Source organism: Anomaloglossus baeobatrachus, chromosome 5, assembly GCF_048569485.1.
Source record: "Anomaloglossus baeobatrachus isolate aAnoBae1 chromosome 5, aAnoBae1.hap1, whole genome shotgun sequence".
NCBI lineage: Eukaryota > Metazoa > Chordata > Amphibia > Anura > Aromobatidae > Anomaloglossus > Anomaloglossus baeobatrachus.
The window spans coordinates 556292883-556316278 of NC_134357.1; the positions used below are offsets into that span (position 1 = coordinate 556292883).

Consider the following 23396-nt stretch of genomic DNA (forward strand, 5'->3'; position numbering starts at 1 on the left):
CTGGCTCCAGGTTCAATGGAGACAGCCATTGATCAAACTTGGCCCGATAGCGTTCCACAACTCTGCAGCTGTGTGAATGCGTTCTCCAATGGATATTAATTTCAGCACCGCCCGACAGCGTTGAGCCAAGGCTGCAAAGTTCAAAGGTGGGAGGAAGATTTTCTCTGCACTGTTGGAATGCGTGTTACATTAAGAGACAGGCTGTGGGTGCAGGTGGAGGAAGCAGAAGCAGTGGAGGAAGCAGTAGATCTAAAGGTTTGTCCTGCAAGCCTAGGTGATTTCTCGACTTGAGAAATTCAAGACTTGGGAAGCAGCCACCATAGTAACTTAGTTCCCAGTCAGCGAGATGCAACGCCCCTGGCCATGCTTGCTTGTCCAGGTGTAAGTGGTGAAATGCACTGTGGGAGACCGAGTTTTTCAAGGAAAAGGTATTGTTGTCTGTGACATGATGGTGTAGCAAACGCACAGCTTTTTAGAGAAGTAATAGCGACTGGACAACTGGTACTGGGGGGCGCCACAGCCATCAGCTTTCAGAAGCCCTCTGTATCCACCAGGCGGAAACGCAGCATTTCTATGGCCAACAGATGAATATGGTGAAGTTCAATCTCTTAGCTTTGGCATATGTAGGAAAAAATAATCTTTTCTGCGCTGAAAGGGGGTGGAACAGGTTGTAGACAACAAAATGGTGGACTCCCGAGAGAGGTGCAGGCAGAGATGTTATGGTGGGTTGTGAAACATGTGGCGTGCTCGGTCTCGGAGATTGGTCAAAAACAACAGGCATGTCCACTTCCGTAATAACTGATGGGCTCTCACTCACCTCTACTGTAACAGGTAAACAAGTGTAGGTTCTAATGCCAAAAACCTGGGTAAGAACAATTTTGAGGGTGACAAAGGAGGAAAAAGCATCAGATGAGGTTGATAAGGCGTCGAGTAGTTTGCAATGCCCGCTAGGCCGCACTTCAGCGCAGTAAGATTCAAAGACTAATGCATGTTGGTTGGTCGTGTGACAGTTCTTGTATGTAGTAAACAAAATATTTGAATTTCTGCCTCTACTGACTAGTTGTCTTTTATTTTATTTTATTTTTTTTTTTACAAATTTTGCAGAGAACGTGAGTTGGGTCATCAATTCCAGTCGCAGCAAAAAAAAAAAAAAAAAAAAAAAAAAAAAAAAAATGCAGGCTAGGCAACCCTTCCTGCCCATGCGAATTGTAGAATTGTAGACCTGTCACTACTGCTGGACACAGCCAGAGTTGTGGCTGTGGATGCAGTGATTGTCCTGGTTGCATCACTTCGTGTCTGTGCGGGAAACACCTTGTCTTCCTCCTCCATCTCCTCTGCTGAGCTACACAGCTGCGTGCCTCTGGGTTCACACCAAGTGGAATCTACTACTTTGTCGTCATCCTGTCTGTTGTGCCAATCTTCGCACTGAGAGTCACCCCCCTCCTCTTTCTGACCTGACAGCACAATACAGTACACATGCGACTCAGGTATCTGAGTCTCATCACCATCATTATGATAATCACCTCCACCCCTAGGGTTTAATGTCTATTGACAAGGGCCTGGCCCCTGCTCGGACCCTGATTCGTCCGAGCCCGGACCCAACTGACAAAGATTATGGGCATCAGTGCAGATGCTTTTTTCCTTTTGAGCCGACTGTGCAGCAGACCTGTGATAACCATGGGATAGAATGTGTGAACAGCTCTGCAGACTCGATCATGTGTGGTGGTTTGCCACAGTGTTTGTCGGTTGGAGAGTTGTGATGGGGGAAAACAAGTGTAACTGGGGTGGCACCTCTGAGGAATGAACAGTGTGTGACGTTGAGGTGCAGGAAGAGGAAGAGAGGCCACTTGATGCAGCGCTTGCCATCCACTCTAGCACATGCTATTTCCGGCTTTCATTTACAAAGTTGAAGCGATGTGCGGCTGCCGAAAAAATGGAGTGAAGTAGCCCATCCAGTAATGGAAGTTGTTCTCAGTTCTCTTGGGATAGGACGATCCCGTGTTTGCTCAGTTGAGCTTTGACTAACATTAGAACATCTTCCACGTACACCTCGAACACCCCACCTATTCCCCCTTCCATCACGACCTTGTGATTTACTACTCATGTTTGATGTACCCTTCCCCTTTGAAACAGATGATTTGCAACTCTAGGCCAATGCCTGTCAAACACCTGAAACAAAAGTAAAATTCTGTATTTCTTGGCCGAGTTGGAAATATTGGAAGTATCAATTTATAGATAGATGGTTCACTGGTAATTTTTTGGCAGGCACTCACAAGTAGCAATCCCTATTTACTGTATATAATGAAATGCCAATTTGTGGTACACTCCTTTTCCTACACTGCACGTCCCTATTCTACACTATTACTCTCCTATCTATCTCAACTACCTTTGATTAAAACCCTAGCTAAGCTAACTGTCTAGTAGCAACGGTGGCAGCACCTTCCCTGGGATTTAGCAATCACAAAATGGTGCCAACGCCGCATGTCTGCAATTTATATACAGAAGGACATGTGACTTACGCAGCCAATGCTACAAGCCCTTGTGTCTGAACCCTGTTGATGTTTTCTGCACCGTTATTGGCTGCAGGATCATCCACAAATAAAGTTACGAAAAAAAGTGAGCAGCTCCTACTGTCCTCTCCTCACCCCCTCCCGTCACATCCCCCCCATTCATCATACAGCACCACAATCCTATCAAAAAGCATAAAATGTTATTAGAAAAGCATTTTGCAAAGCACAAAAACTGAACATAGCCTTTCTTTACAATTTTTCACAAAAATGCTTGGGTACCCGAGCTTTAACCGGATAGGGAAATACTCGTACTGAATTTGAAACTGGAGAACGCGACCAAGTTTCCTCATCTCTACTAATAAGAGCATGATTAGTGACAATACAATTTAAAAAAAAAAATATGCATATAAGCATCATACAACTATTGTTTAGCAATACTTTACATAAGCACTAAAAATGGAATATAAGTCCACTCCAATCTACTAGGATACAAACATTCGGACTAATTTATAAATAATTTTTTTTTTTTTAAAATGTAACTAATTTACGTTACATTTTATCCACACACCTAATCCCTTCTCCTCTCTACCCTAATCACTGCTATTCAATTTGGAGGTGCGCATTTTTCTGGAATTTCTGTAAGGGGAATCTTTCATGGATGTCACCTTGGACTTCTCATTAGCCTAAAACCCACAGTCTAACAGCCAAGTGGACCGGGTGAAATAGATCCTGACAAAATTCTGGTGGCACGTTGTCAACGAACACCACATCGGTTGGGTGAAGCTTCTAGCAAGGGCAGAGTTCTCCTGCAATAACAACGTTAGCGAGTCCTTAGATTATTCTCCATTCTTCATAGTATATGGACAGCAGCCCAAAATCCCTGTGGCTATTACCTTCGGCAGATGTCGTCAAAGGATTCTCTGAACTCCAGAAGAAGTCCTCCATTAGGGTGAAAAGGCATGTAGTTAAGACACCTGGATCTTCCTTCTTTCCATCCCAGAGACAAGGTTTGGCTCTCTTCTAGATATGTCCACTTCAAGATGCCTTCCTACAAGTTAGATCCACACCTTATTGGTCCCTTCGAGGTGCTTCAAAAGATCAATGCTGTGTCCTATAAGCCGAATCTTCCATCCTCCTTGCAGATTCCCAACTCCTTCCATGTGTCTCTCCTCAAGCCTGTTGTCCTGAGCCGCTACTTCAGAAATCCTGGTATCCTTCCTTCACCACTCAGTGAAGAAGAAGACATCTTTGAGGCAAAAAGCATCCTTGCCATGAAAAAGAGTGAAAGGTAAAACCCTCTTTTTGGTTGATTAGAAGAAGCTTGGTCCTGAGTAGAGTTCATCGGAGCCCAAGGAGAATATTATTGCCCCTCTTCTCCTGAAGAGATTCCTTTCAGGCCTGGAAAAGGCTCCCCCTCCCAATCTGGGTGTTTCCAAAAGGAAAAGGGAAGATGACGTTTAGGATGACAGTGCAGAGCCATTTTGTTGGTGACCACAAATGTTTAAAAAGTGTCACCAAGGACAGCTGCATAGTGCAACCCACATAGCGCTCTGCACGCCCCACCCACCCACAATGTTCTGCCACACGCACGCACACACACAATGCTCTGCCACACGCAGACGTCCGCAATGCTCTGCATGCACACTCGCAATGCTTTGCATGCCCTGCATGCACGCACACATGCCCACACGCAATTCTCTGCAGGCACGCACGCATGCCCGCCCGCAATGCTCTGCCACACGCAGACGCCCGCAATGCTCTGCATGCACACCCGCAATGCTTTGCATGCCCTGCAGGCACGCACGCATGCCCGCACGCAATGCTCTGCAGGCACGCTTGCATGCCCGCACGCAATGCTCTGCAGGCACGCTTGCATGCCCGCACGCAATGCTCTGCAGGCACGCACGCAATGCTCTGCATGCACGCACATGCATGCACGCCCGCTGTGGCAAGGAAAGCAGGGGGTGGGGGGGGTGGCGGGAGGGGGTGTCATTAAGAAGGTAGCAGCGGCTCGATTGCGGAGAGCGGCGGGTGTCATTGGAGACTGTAGCAGGGTGGAGGGGCACCGGTACTCACACAGGCCGAGGGCGCCCGGGGAAAGTGCAGCACATGGGGCGCGTGCAGGTCAAAGCAGGGAGCTGTCCAGTATTAGGCTCTTTCACACATCAGTTTTTTGCCATCAGACACAATCCGGCAAAAACATGAAACGGATCCGGTGTCTGTTGCCGCCGGATCCGTTTTTTTCCCCCATAGACTTTCATTAGCGCCGGATGGCCTTGCGTTTCATCCGGTTTTTGCCGGATCCGGCAAAATTTACTTGTCCGGCAGCCGGATAAAACGTTGAAGTGAACGTTTTTGTGTCCGGCAAAAAAAACGGATAGCATCAGATCCGACGCCGTACAGCATGTTTTATAATGAAAGCCTATGGACGCCGGATCCGGCGTAATGCGGCAAAAAAACGGATCCGGCCGCCGGATCCGTTCTTTTTTAATTGAGCATGCTCAGTAGCACACCGGATCTGTCAAAAGACAGAGGGAACCAATGGAAAAAACTGATGCAACTGATCCGTTTTTTTCGCCAGATCTGTTGCATCAGTTTTTTCGCCGGATCGTATCTGATGCAAAAGAAGGGAATTTTGTTTACTTACCGTAAATTCCTTTTCTTCTAGCTCCAATTGGGAGACCCAGACAATTGGGTGTATAGCTATTGCCTCTGGAGGCCACACAAAGTATTACACTTAAAAGTGTAAGGCCCCTCCCCCTCTGGCTATACACCCCCAGTGGGATCACTGGCTCACCAGTTTTAGTGCCAAAGCAAGAAGGAGGAAAGCCAATAACTGGTTTAAAGACCAATTCAATCCGAGGAAACATCGGAGAACTGAACCATACCACATGAACAACATGTGTACCCGAAAAAACAGAAAAACCCCGAGAAAACAGGGCGGGTGCTGGGTCTCCCAATTGGAGCTAGAAGAAAAGGAATTTACGGTAAGTAAACAAAATTCCCTTCTTCTTTGTCGCTCCATTGGGAGACCCAGACAATTGGGATGTCCAAAAGCAATCCCTGGGTGGGTAAAAGAATACCTCATGATAGGGCCGTCAAACGGCCCTCTCCTACAGGTGGCCAACCGCCGCCTGAATGACTTATCTACCTAGGCTGGCGTCTGCCGAGGCGTAGGTATGCATCTGATAATGCTTGGTAAAAGTAAGTAGACTCGACCAGGTGGGTGCCTGACACACCTGCTGAGCCGTAGCCTGGTGCCGTAATGCCCAGGATGCACCCACGGCTCTGGTAGAATGGGCCTTCGGCCTTGAGAGAACCAGAAGCCCAGTAGAACTGTAGGTTTCAAGAATTGGTTCCTCGAGCCCCCGAGCAAGGGTGGATCTGGAAGCTTGCGACTGTTTACGCCGACCAGCGACAAGGACAAAGAGTGCATCCGGGTGGCGCAGGAGCGCCATGCGGGAAGTAGAACCTGAGTGCTCTCACCAGAACCAACAGATGCAAATCTTTCTGAAATTGATGGACTGGACGAGGACACAAAGAAGGTGAGGTGATATCCTGATTGATATGAAAATGGGATACCACCTTAGGGAGAAATTCCGGAACCGGACGCAGAACTACCCTGTCCTGGTGAAGGACCAGGAAGGGAGTTTGTATGAGAGCGTTGCTAGCTCGGAAACTCTCCTAAGAGACGAGACCGTTACTAGAAGGCCACTTCCCGTGAAAAACGGGAAGGGAGACATCCTTCAAAGGCTCGAAAGGCGGCATCTGGAGAGCAATTAGAACCTTGTTCAGATCTCAGGGCTCTAACGGCCGCTTGTACGGAGTGCTGAGAAGACAAACTCCCCGTAGGAACGTGCGTACCTGAGGAAGTCGTCGTTTCTGAAAAAATACAGATAGCGCTGAGACTTGTCCCTAAAGGGAACTGAGCGACAACCCATTTTCCTACCTAGATTGCAGGAAGGAAGGAAACATAGACGATGCAACCGGCCAGGGAGAAACACCCTGCGCCGAGCACCGAGATAAGAACATCTTCCACGTCCTGCGGTCAATCTTGGCGGACGTTGGTATGCTAGCCTGTCTCATGGTGGCAACCACGTCCTGAGGTAATCCTGACGACACTAGGTTCCAGGACTCAATGCCACACCATCCGGTTGAGGGCCGTAGAATTCAAATGGAAGAATGGCCCTTGAGACAGCCAGTCTGATTGGTCTGGTAGTGCCCCCGGTTAGCCTACCGTGAGGCACCACAGAACCGAGTGCCACAACATCCTCGGCCAATTTGTAGCGACGAGGATGGCGCGGCCGCAGTCGGTCTTGATCTAGCGCAGTACTCTGGGCAACAATGCCAGAGGTGGCACCTAAGGTAGCTGGAACTGCGACCAATGCTGAACTAAGGCGTTTGCCGCCAGAGCTCGATGATTGTGAAACCGTGCCATGAAGCTGGCACATTGTTGTTGTGCCGTGACGCCATTAGATCGACGTCCGGCCTCTGTCAGCGGCGCCAGATCTCCTGAAACCCGTCCGGGTGAGGAGACCATACTCTTTCGGCCACACCTCAGCGACTTAGGAAGTCAGCTTCCTAGTTTCCACACTTGGGATGTGAATTGTGGATATGGTGGATGCCGTGTCTTCCACCCACATCAGAACCTGCCGGACTTCCTGGAAGGCTTGCCGGTTGCGCGTTCTTCCTTGGTGGTTGATGTATGCCACCGCTGTGGAGCTGTCCGACTGAAGTCGGATATGCTTGCTTTCCAGCCGCTGTTGGAAGGATTGTAGGGCAAGATACACTGCTCTGTGTTCAAGAACATTGATCTGAAGAGTGGACTCTTGCTGAGTCCACGTACCCTGAGCGCTGTAGTGGAGAAAAACTGCTCCCCACCCTGATAGACTCGCGTCTGTCGTAACTATCGCCCAGGACGGGGATAGGAAGGACCTTCTTTTTGACCAAGAGGTGAGAAGAAGCCACCACCGTAGAGATTCCTTGGCCGCCTGAGAAAGAACGACGACTCTGTTGAGGGACGTCGACTCCTCGTCCCATTGGCGGAGAATGTCCCATTGTAGTGGACGCAGTAAAACTGCGCGAAAGGAACTGCCTCCATTGCTACCATCTTACGTAGGAAGTGCATGAGGCGTCTCAATGTGTGCGACTGGTTCTTAAAGAAGAGCTTGCAGCCCGTAGTGAATGCTGTTTGTCTAGCGGCAGCTTCACTATCGCTGAGAGAGTAAGAAACTCTATGCCTAGATATGTTATCGATAGGGTCGGGGTCGGATCTGACTTTAAAAAGTTGATGATCCACCCAAAACTCTAGAGAGTCTCCAGCGCAACGTTCGGGCAGTGTTGGCATGTTTCCTAAGAGAGTGCCTTGACAAGTAGATCGTCTAAATACGGGACCACAGAGTGACCCTGAGAGTGCAGGACTGTGACTACTGCTGCCCTGACCTTGGCGAAGACCAGTTGGACTGTCGCTAGCCGGAAGGTAGAGCTACGAACAGAGGGTGTTCGTCTCCTATAACGAAGCGTAGAAACGCTAGTGCTCTGGATCAATCGGCACGTGTGGATAAGCATCCTTGATGCCTAATGATGCTAGGAAATATCCTTGGGACCTTGAGGCGATGACATGGCGGAGGGATTCCATCCGGAACCGCCTGGTGTCCACGAGCTTGCTGAGCATTTTTAGATCCAGAACGGGACGGAACGGCCCGTTGTTATAGGTACCGCAAAGAATTTTGGGGTAAAAACCGTGACCTTGTTCCTGAAGAGGAACGGGGGTCATCACTCTTTCTGCCTATAGAGTGCACCCTGTTTGCAGAAGAGCAGCGGCCCGGCCGGGAGGTGGAGAAATTCTGAAGAATCGAGTTGGAGGACGAGAAGTGAGCTCTATCCTGTACCCGTGAGACAGAATGTCTCACACTCAATGGTCATTGACCTATGGCAGCTAAATATCGCCAAGGCGGGAGAGCCTGCTACCGACCGAGGCCGCAAGTCATGAGGAAGCCGCCTTGGAAGCGGGTTTTCAGACTGTCGCTTTTTTGGGCGAGACTGAGCCCGCTAAGAATCTTAGCTCCTCTGATCCTTTTGAGTCCACATTGGACGAGGAAAAATGGGACCTGCCCGAGCCTCGAAAAGGCCGAAAACTCCGACTGCCTCTTGCTCTGTTGGGGTTTGTTGTGTCCGGGCTGAGGAAAGGATGAATCCTTACCCCTGGACTGTTTGATGGTTACATCCAACGCTCACCAAACAGTCGGTCAGCAGAAAAAGGCAACTGGTTAGGCAACCTTTTTTGGAAGCAGAATCTGCCTTCCATTCACTTAACGAGCAGACCAGGCTCTGCTTAAAAACACGGAGTAGCGGAGGCTACCGCCGCACGGTTCGCAGAGTCCAGGACAACCTGAATCGCGTAAGAAACAAATGCAGACATTTGAGAGGTTAAGGATGCCACCTGCGGCACAGATGTACGTGTAACCGTGTCAATCTGTGTAAGACAAGCTGAAATAGCTTGGAGTGCCCCAAGGGAGAGAATGCCGGAGCCAACGGTGCGCCGACAGCCTCATAGATGGCTTTCGACCAGAGATCCATCTGTCTGTCAGTGGCATCTTTGAGTTTGCAGTTCCATCTCCCACTGCAACTATGGATCTAGCTACAAGCTTGGAGATTGGAGGATGCCGCTCGGGACATTGGGTCCAGTCCTTGACCAAGTCAGGGGACAGGGATAACGTGTATCCTAAGCCGTTTGGAGAAGCGCATATCTGGATAAGCGTGGTGTTCCTGGACTGCCTCTCTGAATGCAGAGTGGTCCAGAAAAATACGTGAAGCTGACTCCTCCACTGGAGGAGCTGTGAGAAATAACCCACATTCTATAGATGGACGCTATAAGATTATTTACTATGGCGTCACAATCAGGTGTATCCAGATTGAGAGCGGTCTCAGGATCAGAATCCTGAGCCGCTACTTCCGCCTCATTACACAGCGAGTCCTTCTGTTAGGACCCTGATGAAACCGAGGCCGCTCATAGCGAGCCCACTTAGGCTGTCTGGGACTGACGTCCGTGCAGAGCCGTGACTCTGGGATGCGTGTGACATTCCCGGAGCTGTTAGTTATTCACACTGAGGGGGGCCATGGATCAATGATTCAACAGTGCCCATATTGTGAGAGACATGTCCGGACTGCTAGGCTTCTAGTATCATAGCCATAGTCTCAGAAAAACTGTCAGTAAATACTGCAGACACCGTCCTCATCCCCTGGCCATTAGTGCATACAATGGGAGTCTATGTACCTGCCGGCCGTATAGCCGTACATGCTGTACCAGCTGTATAGAAAAACATGTGGTTCTGCACCTTTGTTTTACACAGAGAATATGCTGATAACTCCTCCGCATAATCCAGGAGGGTATATACAACGTGCGACCAAACAGTGCAATGTATATAGTACAAGCATATCTATAAGTGCACTTCTGCACTAGTGGGGTTAGCACCACAGGTGCTGCTTAACGCCTGTTACAGCGATTGTGTGACTATCAGAATGCCAGGGTCTTCCACACTTGTCTCTGTATCGTACAGAAACTGACACTAATGGCTGCCGGTGTCCTTGTAGAGAAGGAAGCCGTGGGCGTGCCTGAGAAAGTGCGGGAATCCGGATTCACAGTGCACACAGTGAGAGGGGTGGAGTATGCAAAACATACTCCAGCTCTCAGCTCTGCTCTATGCAGCGTCACGCCCCTACCCTGACTGTCAGGGCTGTGGGCGGTAACGAAGGGGGACTAGGCCCAGAAGCCGGGGACTCGAGTTAACAGCGCGGCCGCCGTAAAAGCGCGGGCCGCGCTGAAGTCCCCGGCGCACCACAAGTGCCAGCCGCGCCGCAGTTCCAGCGGCCGGCGCGACCGATTCATAGAAGTGGCCAGCGTCCCGCCCCTCTCCTGACTGGCAGGTCTGGGGGCGGGAACGAACGGAAGCAGGCCGCAAAAGCCGGGGACTCTAGTTATCAGCGCGGCCGCCGTAAAAGCGCGGGCCGCGCTGAAGTCCCCGGCGCACCACAAGTGCCAGCCGCGCCGCTGCCAGCGGCCGGCGCGACCGATTCCTGGAAGTGGCCAGCGTCCCGCCCCTCTCCTGACTGGCAGGTCTGGGGGCGGGAACGAACGGAAGCAGGCCGCAAAAGCCGGGGACTCTAGTTATCAGCACGGCCGCCGTAAAAGCGCAGGCCGCGCTGAAGTCCCCGGCGCACTACAAGTGCCAGCCGCGCCGCAGTCCCAGCGGCCGGCGCGACCAATTCCCATAAGTGAGCCTGCTTCAGCAAAGCTGAATGAGGCCATGGCACAGGCGCCGCAGCGCTGATGTCCCCCGGCGCACTACAACACCCAGCATGCTGCGGTGTGAGCGCCAAATGCACGGGGACACAGAGTACCTTGAGGAAGCAGGGCCATGTCCCTGATGTACTCCGCTCCATCCAGCATCTTCTCCAGGGGCTGTAGATGGAGCACGGTCTCAGTGCCTGGAGACCGGTAAATCCCACTTCACCCAGAGCCCTGTAAAAAGGGATGGGGAAGGAATCAGCATGTGGGCTCCTGCCGCCGTACCCGCAATGGGTACCTCAACCTTACAAACACCTCCGACATACAGTGGGGTGAGAAGGGAGCATGCTGGGGACACTATATGTGTCCTCTTTTCTTCCATCCGACATAGTCAGCAGCTGCTGCTGACTAAAAAGTGGAGCTATGCGTGGATGTGTTGCCTCCTTCGCACAAAGCACAAAACTGGTGAGCCAGTGATCCCACTGGGGGTGTATAGCCAGAGGGGGAGGGGCCTTACACTTTTAAGTGTAATACTTTGTGTGGCCTCCAGAGGCAATAGCTATACACCCAATTGTCTGGGTCTCCCAATGGAGCGACAAAGAAAAAACTGATGTGTGAAAGCAGCCTTAGGCTACATTCACACGACCGTCCAGTTTTTGCAGTACGCAAAAAACGGACCTGTTTTTTCACGGATGCATCCGTCTGGCATCCGTGTGACATCCAATCGTTACGTATACGGGCCGTGTGTCATCCGTATGCCTTCCGTTTTTTTGCAGACCGCAAAAAACATGGAAGCAGCTAGATAGAGGGATAAATAGAGGGATGGATGAAAGAATGAATGAATGGAGGGATAGATAGATAATAGACGAGAAAGACATATATAATGTCCCACTCCCCAGCATTTTGTAATCTTGCACCCTTTAGTGCCTTTCATGTGGCACTAAAGGGTGCTTAGCCTTGTATTTAGCCAAAAAATAAATAATTAAAAATAAACGACTTTGGGTCCCCACTATTTTTTGTAGCCAGCTCGGGTAAAGCAGACGGCTGCAGCCTGCAGACCACAGCTGTCAGCTTCACCTTGGCTGGTAATCCAAAACAGAGGGCACCCCCACGCTGTTATTTTAAATTAAATAAATAATTTAAAACAAAAAAAAACGTGGGCCCCCCCCCCCCCCAAATTGTATCACCAGCCAAGGTAAAGTGGACAGCTGTGGTCTGGTATTCTCAGACTAGGTAGGTCCGCGGTTCTTGGACCCTCCCCAGCCTAAGAATAGCAGGCTGCAGCCGCCCCAGAAGTGGCGCATCCATCAGATGCGCCAATCCTGGTGATTTTCCCCAGCTCATTCCGATGCCCTAGTGCAGTGGCAAACGGAGTAATATATGGGGTTGATACCAGATGTGTAATGTCACCTGGCGTCAAGCCCTGGGGTTAGTGATGTCACGGTGTCTATAAGATATCCGATATCAAAACCCAGTCAGTAATAAAATAAAAAAAAAAAAAAAAAAAACCGACTACAAACAAATTTTTATTTGAAAAAACACTCCCCAATACATTCCCTCGTTCACCAATTTATTGAAAAGAAAAAACAAATCCGGGTCTGGCGTAATCCAATAAGGGGGTCCCACGGCAATCAATACTCACTGTCCCAGTCAATAAAGAACAGAATGTTCCCCATTGGCTGGGAGAGCAGTGCAGTGACCTAAGCTAACATCATGTCAGCCCAGGTCATTACAGGGCATGACTAGCGCTGACTTCAGGAGGTTAGCGAGGTACATTACCTGCGGTGATTGAAGCTGCTGCACTCCTGACATCAGCGCTGGTCACCAGGCTCGGTCTGGCCCGCCGGGGTACCGGGGAATTCCCCGGTAGGCTCCGGGCCCTCAGTGAGCCCCTGTGCTTTACATAGTGTGGGGCAGTGTATAGCGCCGTGGTGCCGCCGGTTTATCGGGGCCGGCGTTATGTGCAGACAGAGTGGGCAGGGCCCCCACGCTCTGATGGGCCCCCGCTCTGAGGGCCCCCAGCCTTTCCATTACAAATTGCAGCGATAGCACAAGTTCCGTGTTATCACTGCAGTCTGTACGACTGCAGAAGGATCTGCGGTGACATCACAGTCATGTGATATCACCGTACGTCCTGCACTGCGGAAGTCCCAGACCTGTCCTGGAGACCGCGCTGCTATTCAAATGTACACGCATCTTTCAGCCGCGCGTACATGTGAACAGTGTGGCTGGTGACAGGACTGAGGCGGAGGAGCTGCTCAGCCCCGCACCAACACAGCGGCCGCCATCACACTGCCGCCGGAACAGCAGAGGAGAGGACGCGCAGGGCCGCAGGTAAGCGCTCAGGAGCCGAAGAAAAAAAAAAAAATGTATTCCCGCGCTGCCTCTAGCTGCTTCCCAGACCGCAGGACACAGCTCCGGCTGTGTGCTCCCGGGCAAGTCCAATGCCTGCAGGAGCTGCCGGTAATCAGCTGATGAAGTCTCCTGACGCTGATGCCGTCAGGAGACTTCAGATGATTACCGGCAGCTCCTGCAGCGATCGGACGTGTGTAGTTTTTCTTTTTTTTTTGCACTGATGCATTAACTGATTGTATAACCGGGTTTTATACAATCAGTTGCTGTGTGATGTGCTTCAGCCCCTTGAACCTGACAGCATCTGATCGCTTTGTTTTCCAGCAAACCGATCAGATGATATTGGATCTGGATTGGACGGCGCGGGACCCTTGACCCAGGATTACTGCGGAGGGGAGTTCTTTATTTCAATAAAGATGGAGTCACTAATTGTGTTGTGTTTTATTTCTAATAAAAATATTTTTCTGTGTGTTGTGGTTTTTTTTTTTTTTTTTTTTATCCTTACTAGAAATTCATGGTGGCCATGTCTAATATTGGCGTGACACCATGAATTTCGGGCTTAGGGCCAGCTGATAATATACAGCTAGCCCTAACCCCATTATTACCGAGCAAGCCACCCGTCACCAGGGCAGCTGGAAGAGTTGGATACAGCGCCAGAAGATGGCGCTTCTATGAAAGCGCCATTTTCTGGGGCGGCTGCGGACTGCAATTCGCAGCGGGGGTGCCCAGAAAGCTTGGGCGCTCTGTACTGCGGATTCCAATCCCCAGCTGCTTTGTTGTACCTGGCTGGACTCAAAAATTGGGCGAAGCCCACGTCTTTTTTTTTTTAATTATTTCATGAAATTCATTTAAAAAAAAAAAAAAAAGGGCTTCCCTAAATTTTTGGTTCCCAGCTGGGTCCAAATAGGCAGCTGGAGGTTGGGGGCAGCCCGTAGCTGCCTGCTGTACCTGGCTAGCATACAAAAATATGGCGAACCCACGTCATTTTTTTGGGGTGCAAAAAACTCCTGCATACAGTCCTGGATGCAGCATGCTGAGCCTTGTAGTTCTGCTCCCCCTGACTCTCCCTCCAGCATACAGTCCTGGATGGAGCATGCTGAGCCTTGTAGTTCTGCAGCTGTCTGTTCTCCTGCATACACTAGTGGAGAATGAAGAACATACTGAAGAAGGAAATTACATCAGACCTTTTTTCTTTTTTTTTTCCCCAACAATCTTTAATGGCATTGTTCACTGATAAAAAAAATGCAATGAGCAAAAACGCATGCGTTCTTTGCAGCTTTTTTTGCGTTTTTTTGCCGCAAAAAAAAACGCACAAAAACACAGCGTCAAAAAAACGCAGTGTGTGAACTTAGCCTAACGTGTATGTGTGAACAACGGCATAATAGGGGTCAGGAAGGGGATAGGAATGAGGATTTTACTAAAGGATGGGGGGCCCATTCATACCCTGCACAAGGATGGGGGGGGGCCATTCATACACTGCACAAGGATGGGGGTGACCATTTCTACACTGCACATGGATGGGAGTGACCATTTCTATACGGCACAGGGATGGGGGGGGCCCGTTACCTATATACAGATCTCCTGTTTATAAAGTCATCTGTGATCACTGTATTACCTGTACACTGACACTATATACAGAGCTCCTGTGTATAATGGCACTGATGGTAATATTAATGTTATTAGTATTGTGGTTTTTATTCATGATCATTTAATGTAATATTCGTCATTGTGTAGTAGTAATATGTGGTCTTTTCATCGTTTGGTGGTATTTGTCTCTTGTATGTAGTATTATTTGGTAGCCTGGTCATAGTGTCGTGGTATTTCTCCCTTGTATGTGGTAATATTTGGTTACTATGTGGTCTAATTATGGTGTGGCGGTATTAGTCTCTTGTGGTTGTGTTTGATCACTATGTCTTGGTAATATGTTATCTGGTTATGGTGTGGCGGTATTACTCTCTTGTATGTGATTGTATTCGGTCACTATCTGGTGGTAATATGTGGTCTGGTCACGGTGTGGCGGTATTTCCCCTTTGTATGTGGTATTATTGGTCTTGGTATAGTGGATTGTGTTGTGTCTGGAGGTCACTTTTTCTCTCTATCAATATGGGGAAGAGTCTTTATTTCCAATAGTTTAAATATTTGAATGTTTAACCCCTCGCTGTCTTAGGATTATTACACTGCAACAAATATGTATTTACAGAGGTTCTCCAGCGAAAACAAGTAATCTCCTTTACTAAGGCCACGTGCACACAGTATTTGGTGAGTTTTTTACCTCAGTATTTGAAGCCAAAACGAGGAATTGTAAAATCAGAAAACTGAGAGGAAAAGTATAATAGAAAGACGGGCACCGCTTCTGCATTTTTCACCCACTACTGATTTTGGCTACAAATACTGATGTAAGATACTGACCAAATGCTGAAAGTGTGAACGCGGCCTAAGTATGTGATAACTTATTCATCTGTTGGGGTCTGATTGCTGGGACCTGCACTGATCTGCAAAATGTGCAGCTTCTATACCCCATTACACTGGAGCTCATGTCCGACTCGACCCCTGATCCATTCATTCCCTAAGTGGCTATGAGCGCTGCGCTTGTTATTATCTGACTGCTCCACAGAGGATGGATAAAGCTGCGGTCACACATCCCACCCCACAGAGGATGAATGGAGCTGCGGTCACACATCCCACCTGCCGCTGCATTGTATAATGGGCATTTCATTCTTTGATCGGTGCGGTTTCCACTGGTCTGGTTCCACCGATCAATAAGTTATCATCTACCAAACCTGTGGATCGGTGATAACTTGTCACCAAAGATCGCAGTACTGCAAACTACTGTAATTGTACAGAGTTATTGTGTGTGCACAGGAGATGTGCAGGAGCCGCCTGTGCTTTACAGTCAGCGCTCCACTATAACGGGCATAGCAGCTAATAGATATTTGCATGTAGCTGTAGGGTGGTGGGCCCCTAGAGTTATTTCCCCTGGTAGGCCCCAGACACCCCAGTCTGACCCTGCTGGTCACCATCTTCTATGCCCGCAGCGTTCTCAGATCACCTCTCGCGAGCGGCCCATGACGTCATCGGTATACACAGTTTCGGGCCGTGCACAAGATGTGATGTGACGAGTGCTTACGTCAGGAGAGCAGGACTTCATCAGCACAGGTAATGATCTCACCTAACTTCCTGATGGCGACGCTCATCATCCCCGCAGCTGCTCGCACTGCAGTGTCAGTATAAGCCTGCACTGCAGTGCTGGCATATGCTGACACACTGCAGTGCAGACAACTGCGGGGCTGGCGGGGGGCGGGACACAGACTGCACGGGCACCGGCTAACGGAAGTCTCACAGAAGTGCTTCCGTGTGGCTTCCGGGGATTTTGCGGGCCCATTGACTTGTATTGAGTCACGGTCCGATATCACGGAACAGAATAGAACATGTTCCATAATAATGGAACGGACATACGGCATCCAATGTGTTGTTTTGTAAGATTGGATGCACACGGAAGTGCTACTATGTGCCATCCGATCCTACACAAAATACATTGAAAAGATGGTCCTGTCTGTGGGTCCGCAAAAAAACAGGAACTGACCAGGACAGACGGAATGGTCATGTGAATGAGCCCTTAAGTGTAGGGTCTCAGTCCAACCATCAGAGTGAATACACATGGGGCTGCCATAAAGGAGGTGATTAACTGTCTTTACACACAGCAAATCCAAGATGGCAGCCCCCGGTGCTTCAGTAAAACTAGAATTAAATAAAAACTAAATAAACAGTGAATTTAATTTTGTATTAAAAATACTTGATTTCATAATAGCTATTATTAATACAAAAATAAAAAACACGCGACACCTTCTCTTTAAAGCATCCTCCCCCTACAGATAAGAGAACTGGGCAGCTGAGAGTCAACCTCTTCTAATTTCAGGGGATAGGGTGGATCCTACCTGTAAGATCTGGCTGAAACAGATATCAGCAGTGGTCTAGCAGCAGAATGGTGACCATTTGATATGGCCGGACTACAACCCTGATAAAGCAGCCACAGCCGGTGACTGAGAAGAATCTGTGACTTCTCTGCATTTAGTGGTCACTACTCACCTGGATAGTCATATGTAGGAATTTCCACTTTAAACCACTCATCATCCCTCACATATGTCTCTGTAGTATTAATATGGGGCAGATCTTCAACCTGAAACAAATATTGTAAAAGTCACAGACAGATGGAGAAGTCCCATCTATGATCAGCTCTAATCCTGCCATCTCCACCGCTCTCATTACACAATATAAAACATATTAAAACATATACCGTATTTTTCTGACTATAAGACGCACTTTTTTTCCTCAAAATCTTGGGGCAAAGTGGGGGGTGCGTCTTATAGTCCGATGGCTGCGGGGAAGGGAGGGGGGGGTTTCGGTGGTGGTGGAGCGGGTCATCAGAGGCAGGAGCAGGCTGTAGCAGCACCTACCGTGACCACGTGGGCCCACTCATTAGCTTCATTTCATATGCACTGCATTCCGACACCCATCATCTCTCAGCCCTGAAGGCGGCGCTGAGAGGTGGGCGGGATGATGGGCGGGGCATGCGTGCATACTAAACAGCCGGCCCGCGTGATCATCCCTGGCTCTAACAGCCTCGAGTGAACTTGTGTGGCTATATTCACTGATTCACTGCCCCCCGCATATCATCATCAACGCAATGGGCAGTGAATAAGTACGGTATACTCACCGGTCACTTGTTCCCTGCAGCATCGCAATGTCCTCCTGTCTGCCAGCCTGCTGATCTGCGTGTAGAGCGGTGCACACAGCGATGACGTCATCGCTATGTGCACGGCTCCACACAGCGATGACGTCATCGCTATGTGCACGGCTCCACACAGGTCAGCGGTGCTGCTGCTGGCACAGACAGGAAGAAGAGCGATGCTGCGCGGTGTGAGGATAGGTGAGTATACAGCGGGAGTCCTCCACTTGTGAGGCGAGACTGAAGTGAGCGCAAGATCAGCGGTGACTTCAGTAAGGTGATGTGTGGTGACAGCTGAAGTCACCGCTGATCCCGTGCGCCTCACTTCACTTGTAGCCTGACCCTCACAGAGTGGTTGTGCTCTATAGCCGTTCGCTGTGATTGTCAGATGTAGCAGAGCTGGATGTGTCGTGGGACCTCGTGTGGATTACGCCGGACCTTCAGGGGTGTTTTACGCGTTAATAAAGTGGTGATAGGTTTTTTTTTGTGTGTTTTATTTCAAATGAATGATGATTGTGTTTATTTACTTTCACTTACAGATTAGTGCTGAGGGGGGGGGGGGGGGTGTCTCCTAGACACCTGCCATAACAAACCTAGGACTTAGTGGCAGCTATGGGCTGCCATTAACTCCTTATTACCCCGATTGCCACCACATCAGGGCAATCGGGATGAGCCGGGAAAAGTCCCGGGACTGTCGCATCTAATGGATGTGGCAATTCTGGGCAGCTGCTAGCTGTTATTTTTAGGCTTGGGGGGCTCCTAATAACATGGGTCTCCCCAACCTGAGAATACCAGCCCCCAGCTGTGAGACTTTATCTTGGCTGGTATCAAAATTGGGGGACCGCATGTGGGTTTTCTTTTTTTTTTTATTTAATTTACTGTACGATATAGACCCGGCCACTGATGTCTGTGATTGGCTGTAGTCAGACAACTATCACTCAGCGTGGGGGCAGGTCTGCCTGCAACCAATCACAGATACCGGTGAGCAGGGAAGGAGTGAATATGTTATGAGCCTAATGAGCGGCCGGCTCTGGAAGATGAAAGAGCTGCTGCGGCAGCAGTGTGACGGCCAACTGGTGATTAGTGAGTATGTAGCGCTTGCTCCTACTCCTTTGCGTCCGATTCTGGTCCACATAAACTTTATATGGGGAGCAGTATCTGGCCAAATACCAGCTCTCCGAAACGCAGGGACAAAATGCAAAAAGAATTGACATGCTGCAGTGGTCACCAGAAAGACGCAGCAAAAAAAAAAAAAAAAAAAACCCACTACACTGTGCGGACAGCAAAAATGGAATCCCATAGACTTTGCTGGGGAAGGAAATTCATGCAGTTTTGAGACCAAAACTTCACCTAAAAAAAACGTGCAAAAACACGGCAGAAAGCGCAGCGTGCACACACAGACTAAAGGGTTATGTTTTTATGTGATGGGGACATATACTGTATACAAGGATGGGGATAATATACAAGGCAGGAGGATCAATACCAGGATGGGGTACCTTAGTAGAGAATTTAGGAACATTATCCCCATAACAGTGTCAGCAGCAGATCCTCGCCCCATAACAGTGTGTCATGACCACTTTTTTTGCTTAAAATTTTATTTTCTTCCTCTAAAACCAGGGTGCGTCTTATAGTACAAAAAATATAGTAATACTGGAGGATAAAACAAGACTGAGCTCAAGACCTTCACAGCCGTCTACACATCATAGGGAGATTTCATGGCCCCTTCTCTCCATCTACCTGATGATCCTGAGCAACATCGGGATCTTCTTGTTTACAGTCCTGTGGGAGAAGAGGACGAGGACATCTCTCTGGTGTTGTCCTCTTACTGGATAGATCTGGAGGAGACACATACAGGGACTGAATTCATTCCTTACATACAGATAATTATAGGCCGTGTGTATTTAGTCCTGTCTATTACCTGGTGATGTGAGGGGCTGGGGATCCTCCATCATGACGTCCTTGTACAGATCTTTGTGTCCTTCTAAATACTCCCACTCCTCCATGGAGAAATAGACGGTGACGTCCTGACACCTTATAGGAACCTGACACATACAATGATACCGTCACCCCCGATCCCTTCATAGCGTTACTGTATAATGTCCCAGCATTCCCAGCAGTGTCACCTCTCCAGTCAGCAGCTCAATCATCTTGTAGGTGAGTTCTAGGATCTTCTGGTCATTGATGTCCTCATGTATCGGGGGGTGAGGCCCCGTGATTGGGCTCAGGGGTCTTCCCCATCCCTCAGACACAGGGGCCTGACAGCGCTCACTAGAGGTCTTCTTCACTACTGTGTAATCCTGGTTATGGAGAGACACAGTAAGAAATCTCACTCCAGACATTTCCAGAGTCCTCACCTCTCCAGTTCTGTCCATCTGTTATTCCCATAGATAAGAATGGTGTAATGTGACGTCATCAGAATCTCTCACCTCTCCAGTAAGCCGGAAGAGGATCTCTAGGGTGAGGTGTAATATCCTCTCCGCCATCTTGTCCCTGTCCATATCCATCCTTCACGGGGCAATCAGGAGAATTCTCTTCTATAGAGCGACTGTTCTCCCCCAGCATCTAATGTGTATGGAGCCTGAGCCCAGTAATGGGGAATCTCCACACACCTCCTCCTGCAGAGCCGCACACTAGATATATGGCTGCTCTGTGCTTCCAGGACCTGTGATGATGTCACATGGAGGGGAGGAGTCAGGGGTCACATGATCAGCTCCACAGTGTAAGCAGGACTCTGCTGTGCTGGGTGTCATGGTGCTGGATGAGGGGAAGTTTATGTGTGGGGTCAGGAGGGATTTACAGAGTGGATGTAGCAGAGCCGTGTGTGTACAAGGTGTACGGAGCGGAGCCGTGTGTGTACAAGGTGTACGGAGCGGAGACGTGTGTGTACGAGGAGTATGGAGCGGAGCCGTGTGCTTACGAGGTGTACGGAGCGGAGCCGTGTGCGTACAAGTTGTGTACAGAGCGGAGCCGCGTGCGCACGAGGTGTACGGAGCGGAGCCGCGTGCGCACGAGGTGTACGGAGCGGAGACATGTGCGCGGTGTACGGAGCGGAGACGTGTGTGTACGAGGAGTATGGAGCGGAGCCGTGTGCGTACGAGGTGTACGGAGCGGAGCAGTGTGCGTACGAGGTGTACGGAGCGGAGCCGTGTGCGTACGAGGTGTACAGAGCGGAGCCGTGTGTGTACGAGGTGTACGGAGCGGAGACGTGTGCGCGGTGTACGGAGCGGAGCCGTGTGTGTACAAGGAGTATGGAGCAGAGACGTGTGCGTACAAGGTTTATGTAGCAGAGCCGTGTGTGCACGAGGTGTACGGAGCAGAGCCGTGTGTGTACGAGGTGTACGGAGCAGAGCCGTGTGTGTACGAGGTGTATGGAGCGGAGCCGTGTGTGCACGAGGTGTATGGAGCAGAGCTGTGTGTGCACCACGTGTATGTAGCAGAGCCGTGTGCGTACGAGGTGTATGTAGCAGAGCCGTGTGTGCACGAGGTGTACGGAGCAGAGCCGTGTGTGCAAGAGGTGTACGGAGCAGAGCCGTGTGTGTACGAGGTGTACGGAGCGGAGCCGTGTGTGTACGAGGTGTACGGAGCGGAGCTGTGTGTGTACGAGGTGTATGGAGCGGAGCCGTGTGTGTACGAGGTGTATGGAGCAGAGCTGTGTGTGCACCACGTGTATGTAGCAGAGCCGTGTGCGTACGAGGTGTATGTAGCAGAGCCGTGTGTGCACGAGGTGTACGGAGCAGAGCCGTGTGTGCAAGAGGTGTACGGAGCGGAGCCGTGTGCGTACGAGGTGTATGTAGCAGAGCCGTGTGTGCACGAGGTGTACGGAGCAGAGCCGTGTGTGCAAGAGGTGTACGGAGCGGAGCTGTGTGTGTACGAGGTGTACGGAGCGAAGCCGTGTGTGTACGAGGTGTGCAGAACAGAGTTGTGCATGTACGGAGCAGAGCCGTGTGTGTATTATGTGTGCAGAGTGGAGCCGTGTGTGTATTTCTACACAGCTGACACTCTCGGGTCAGGAGAGTCACCGGCCGGTCCGGACAGTGCGGTGCGATCCATGTACGGGTCATCCGCTCCTGTGACTTTCGCCTTACACCGACTCCGTCACTTTTCCAGCTTTAATTAACCTGTAACTTTTACTTTGTGTAATTAAAATCTTCCGAGGTGTGAAATGTAATATACGGTGATGATGCATTTAATACATATTGAATATAACCAAAAATGCAGGACTAATTTAAAATGGCGCTTGCATTTGTATAACACACCCATTGTCTGGTTCGTCTCAGACAAGGGGAGTTTTCTTGATCATGAGACTTTTATTAATACATGCTGAGTTAGCTTAATAACATGATGAAATGCATATATACTGTATATATTACTCAATGTAAGCTCTTTCTGCTGCTTAACCAATAGGATTTTAGGAGGCACCCCTGGCCCTCAGCCAGAGGGCTTCTTATAGTATTCCTTGTACTTTTTCAATAAATCAGAATTCTGCATCGACCATGCCTGGCGGACTTTGATTTGTGTAGAGATTAGAGCTGAGCGGATCCGGACTGTAAAAGTCCGGATCCGCACGGTTTCAATGATATCTGGGTGCCGGGCCCGGGCGTGGGATTCCGGGTGCACGATCCGGATTCGGCAAATAAATTAAAAATAAATAAAACAACAAATAAGCGTCATTTTCATACTTACCGAGACTCGGTGTCATGGCGGCACACTGCTTCCGGGTCGTGCATTCACTTCCTGTATTGTGCACGCAATCACACAGCTTTCCGTGTTTTCACCGCCCACCGACCGTCCTCTCATCTGTGATTGGTTGCAGGCTGACGCGCCCCCCAGCCTGTGACAGTCTCTGCTGCAGTCATTGCTCATCGCGGCTCAGTCATAAGCTACACTCAGAGCTGGCAGTCTTCCCTATGGCTGCTTGCTCTGAGATGTAGCAGCGCTCAATGTGTCGTCGTGGGACGTCGTGTGGATTACGCCGGACCTGGAGGGGTGTGTTGGGGGGTAATAAAGTGCTGAAGAAGGGCGCGTTTTGTACTTTATTTCAAATAAAGGATTTTTCTCTGTCTTTTTTTTTACATTCACTTACAGGTTTGTATGATGCAGGTATCTGATAGACGCCTGTGCCATCACAAACTTAGGGTTTAGTAGCAGCTGTGTGCTGCTATTAACCCCTGCTATTACCCTGATTGCCACCACTCCAGAGCAATCGAGAAGAGCCAGTATTGCACCAGGAATATCACATCTATTAGATGCGGCAATACCGGGCGGCTACGGGCTGAGAATATACCAGCCCCCAGCTGGCGTTATCATGGCTGGGGATGAAAACGGGGGGACCGAACGTCGGATTTTTTTTTAATTATTTATTTCAATTAAAAAAAGGCTGCATGCGAAGGACTCCCGCGAGTCTGACATCGCAGCACAGCACTTCTGACAGGAGCGTGCATGTGTTTCTAGGTACATGCACGCTCATGTTCAGAGAACGGCAGGCTGTAAAAAAAAAAATAATTTCCTGCCATCACATGGA

At 49.7% G+C, this 23396-nt stretch overlaps 1 protein-coding gene across 1 annotated transcript in view; it reads right to left on the reverse strand.

The window, feature by feature from the left end:
• Window positions 1-20247, reverse strand: part of LOC142312995 (uncharacterized) — a 31805-nt gene extending 11558 nt beyond the window's left edge. The window contains exons 1-4 of the mRNA XM_075351983.1: window positions 19999-20247; window positions 19794-19917; window positions 19613-19710; window positions 17236-17326 (exon numbers count right to left, since the gene is read on the reverse strand). Of these exons, the coding sequence (XP_075208098.1) occupies window positions 17236-17326; window positions 19613-19710; window positions 19794-19917; window positions 19999-20247 (562 nt within the window). The remainder of the gene's footprint in view (window positions 1-17235; window positions 17327-19612; window positions 19711-19793; window positions 19918-19998) is intronic.
• Between the last annotated feature and the right edge of the window lie 3149 nt (window positions 20248-23396).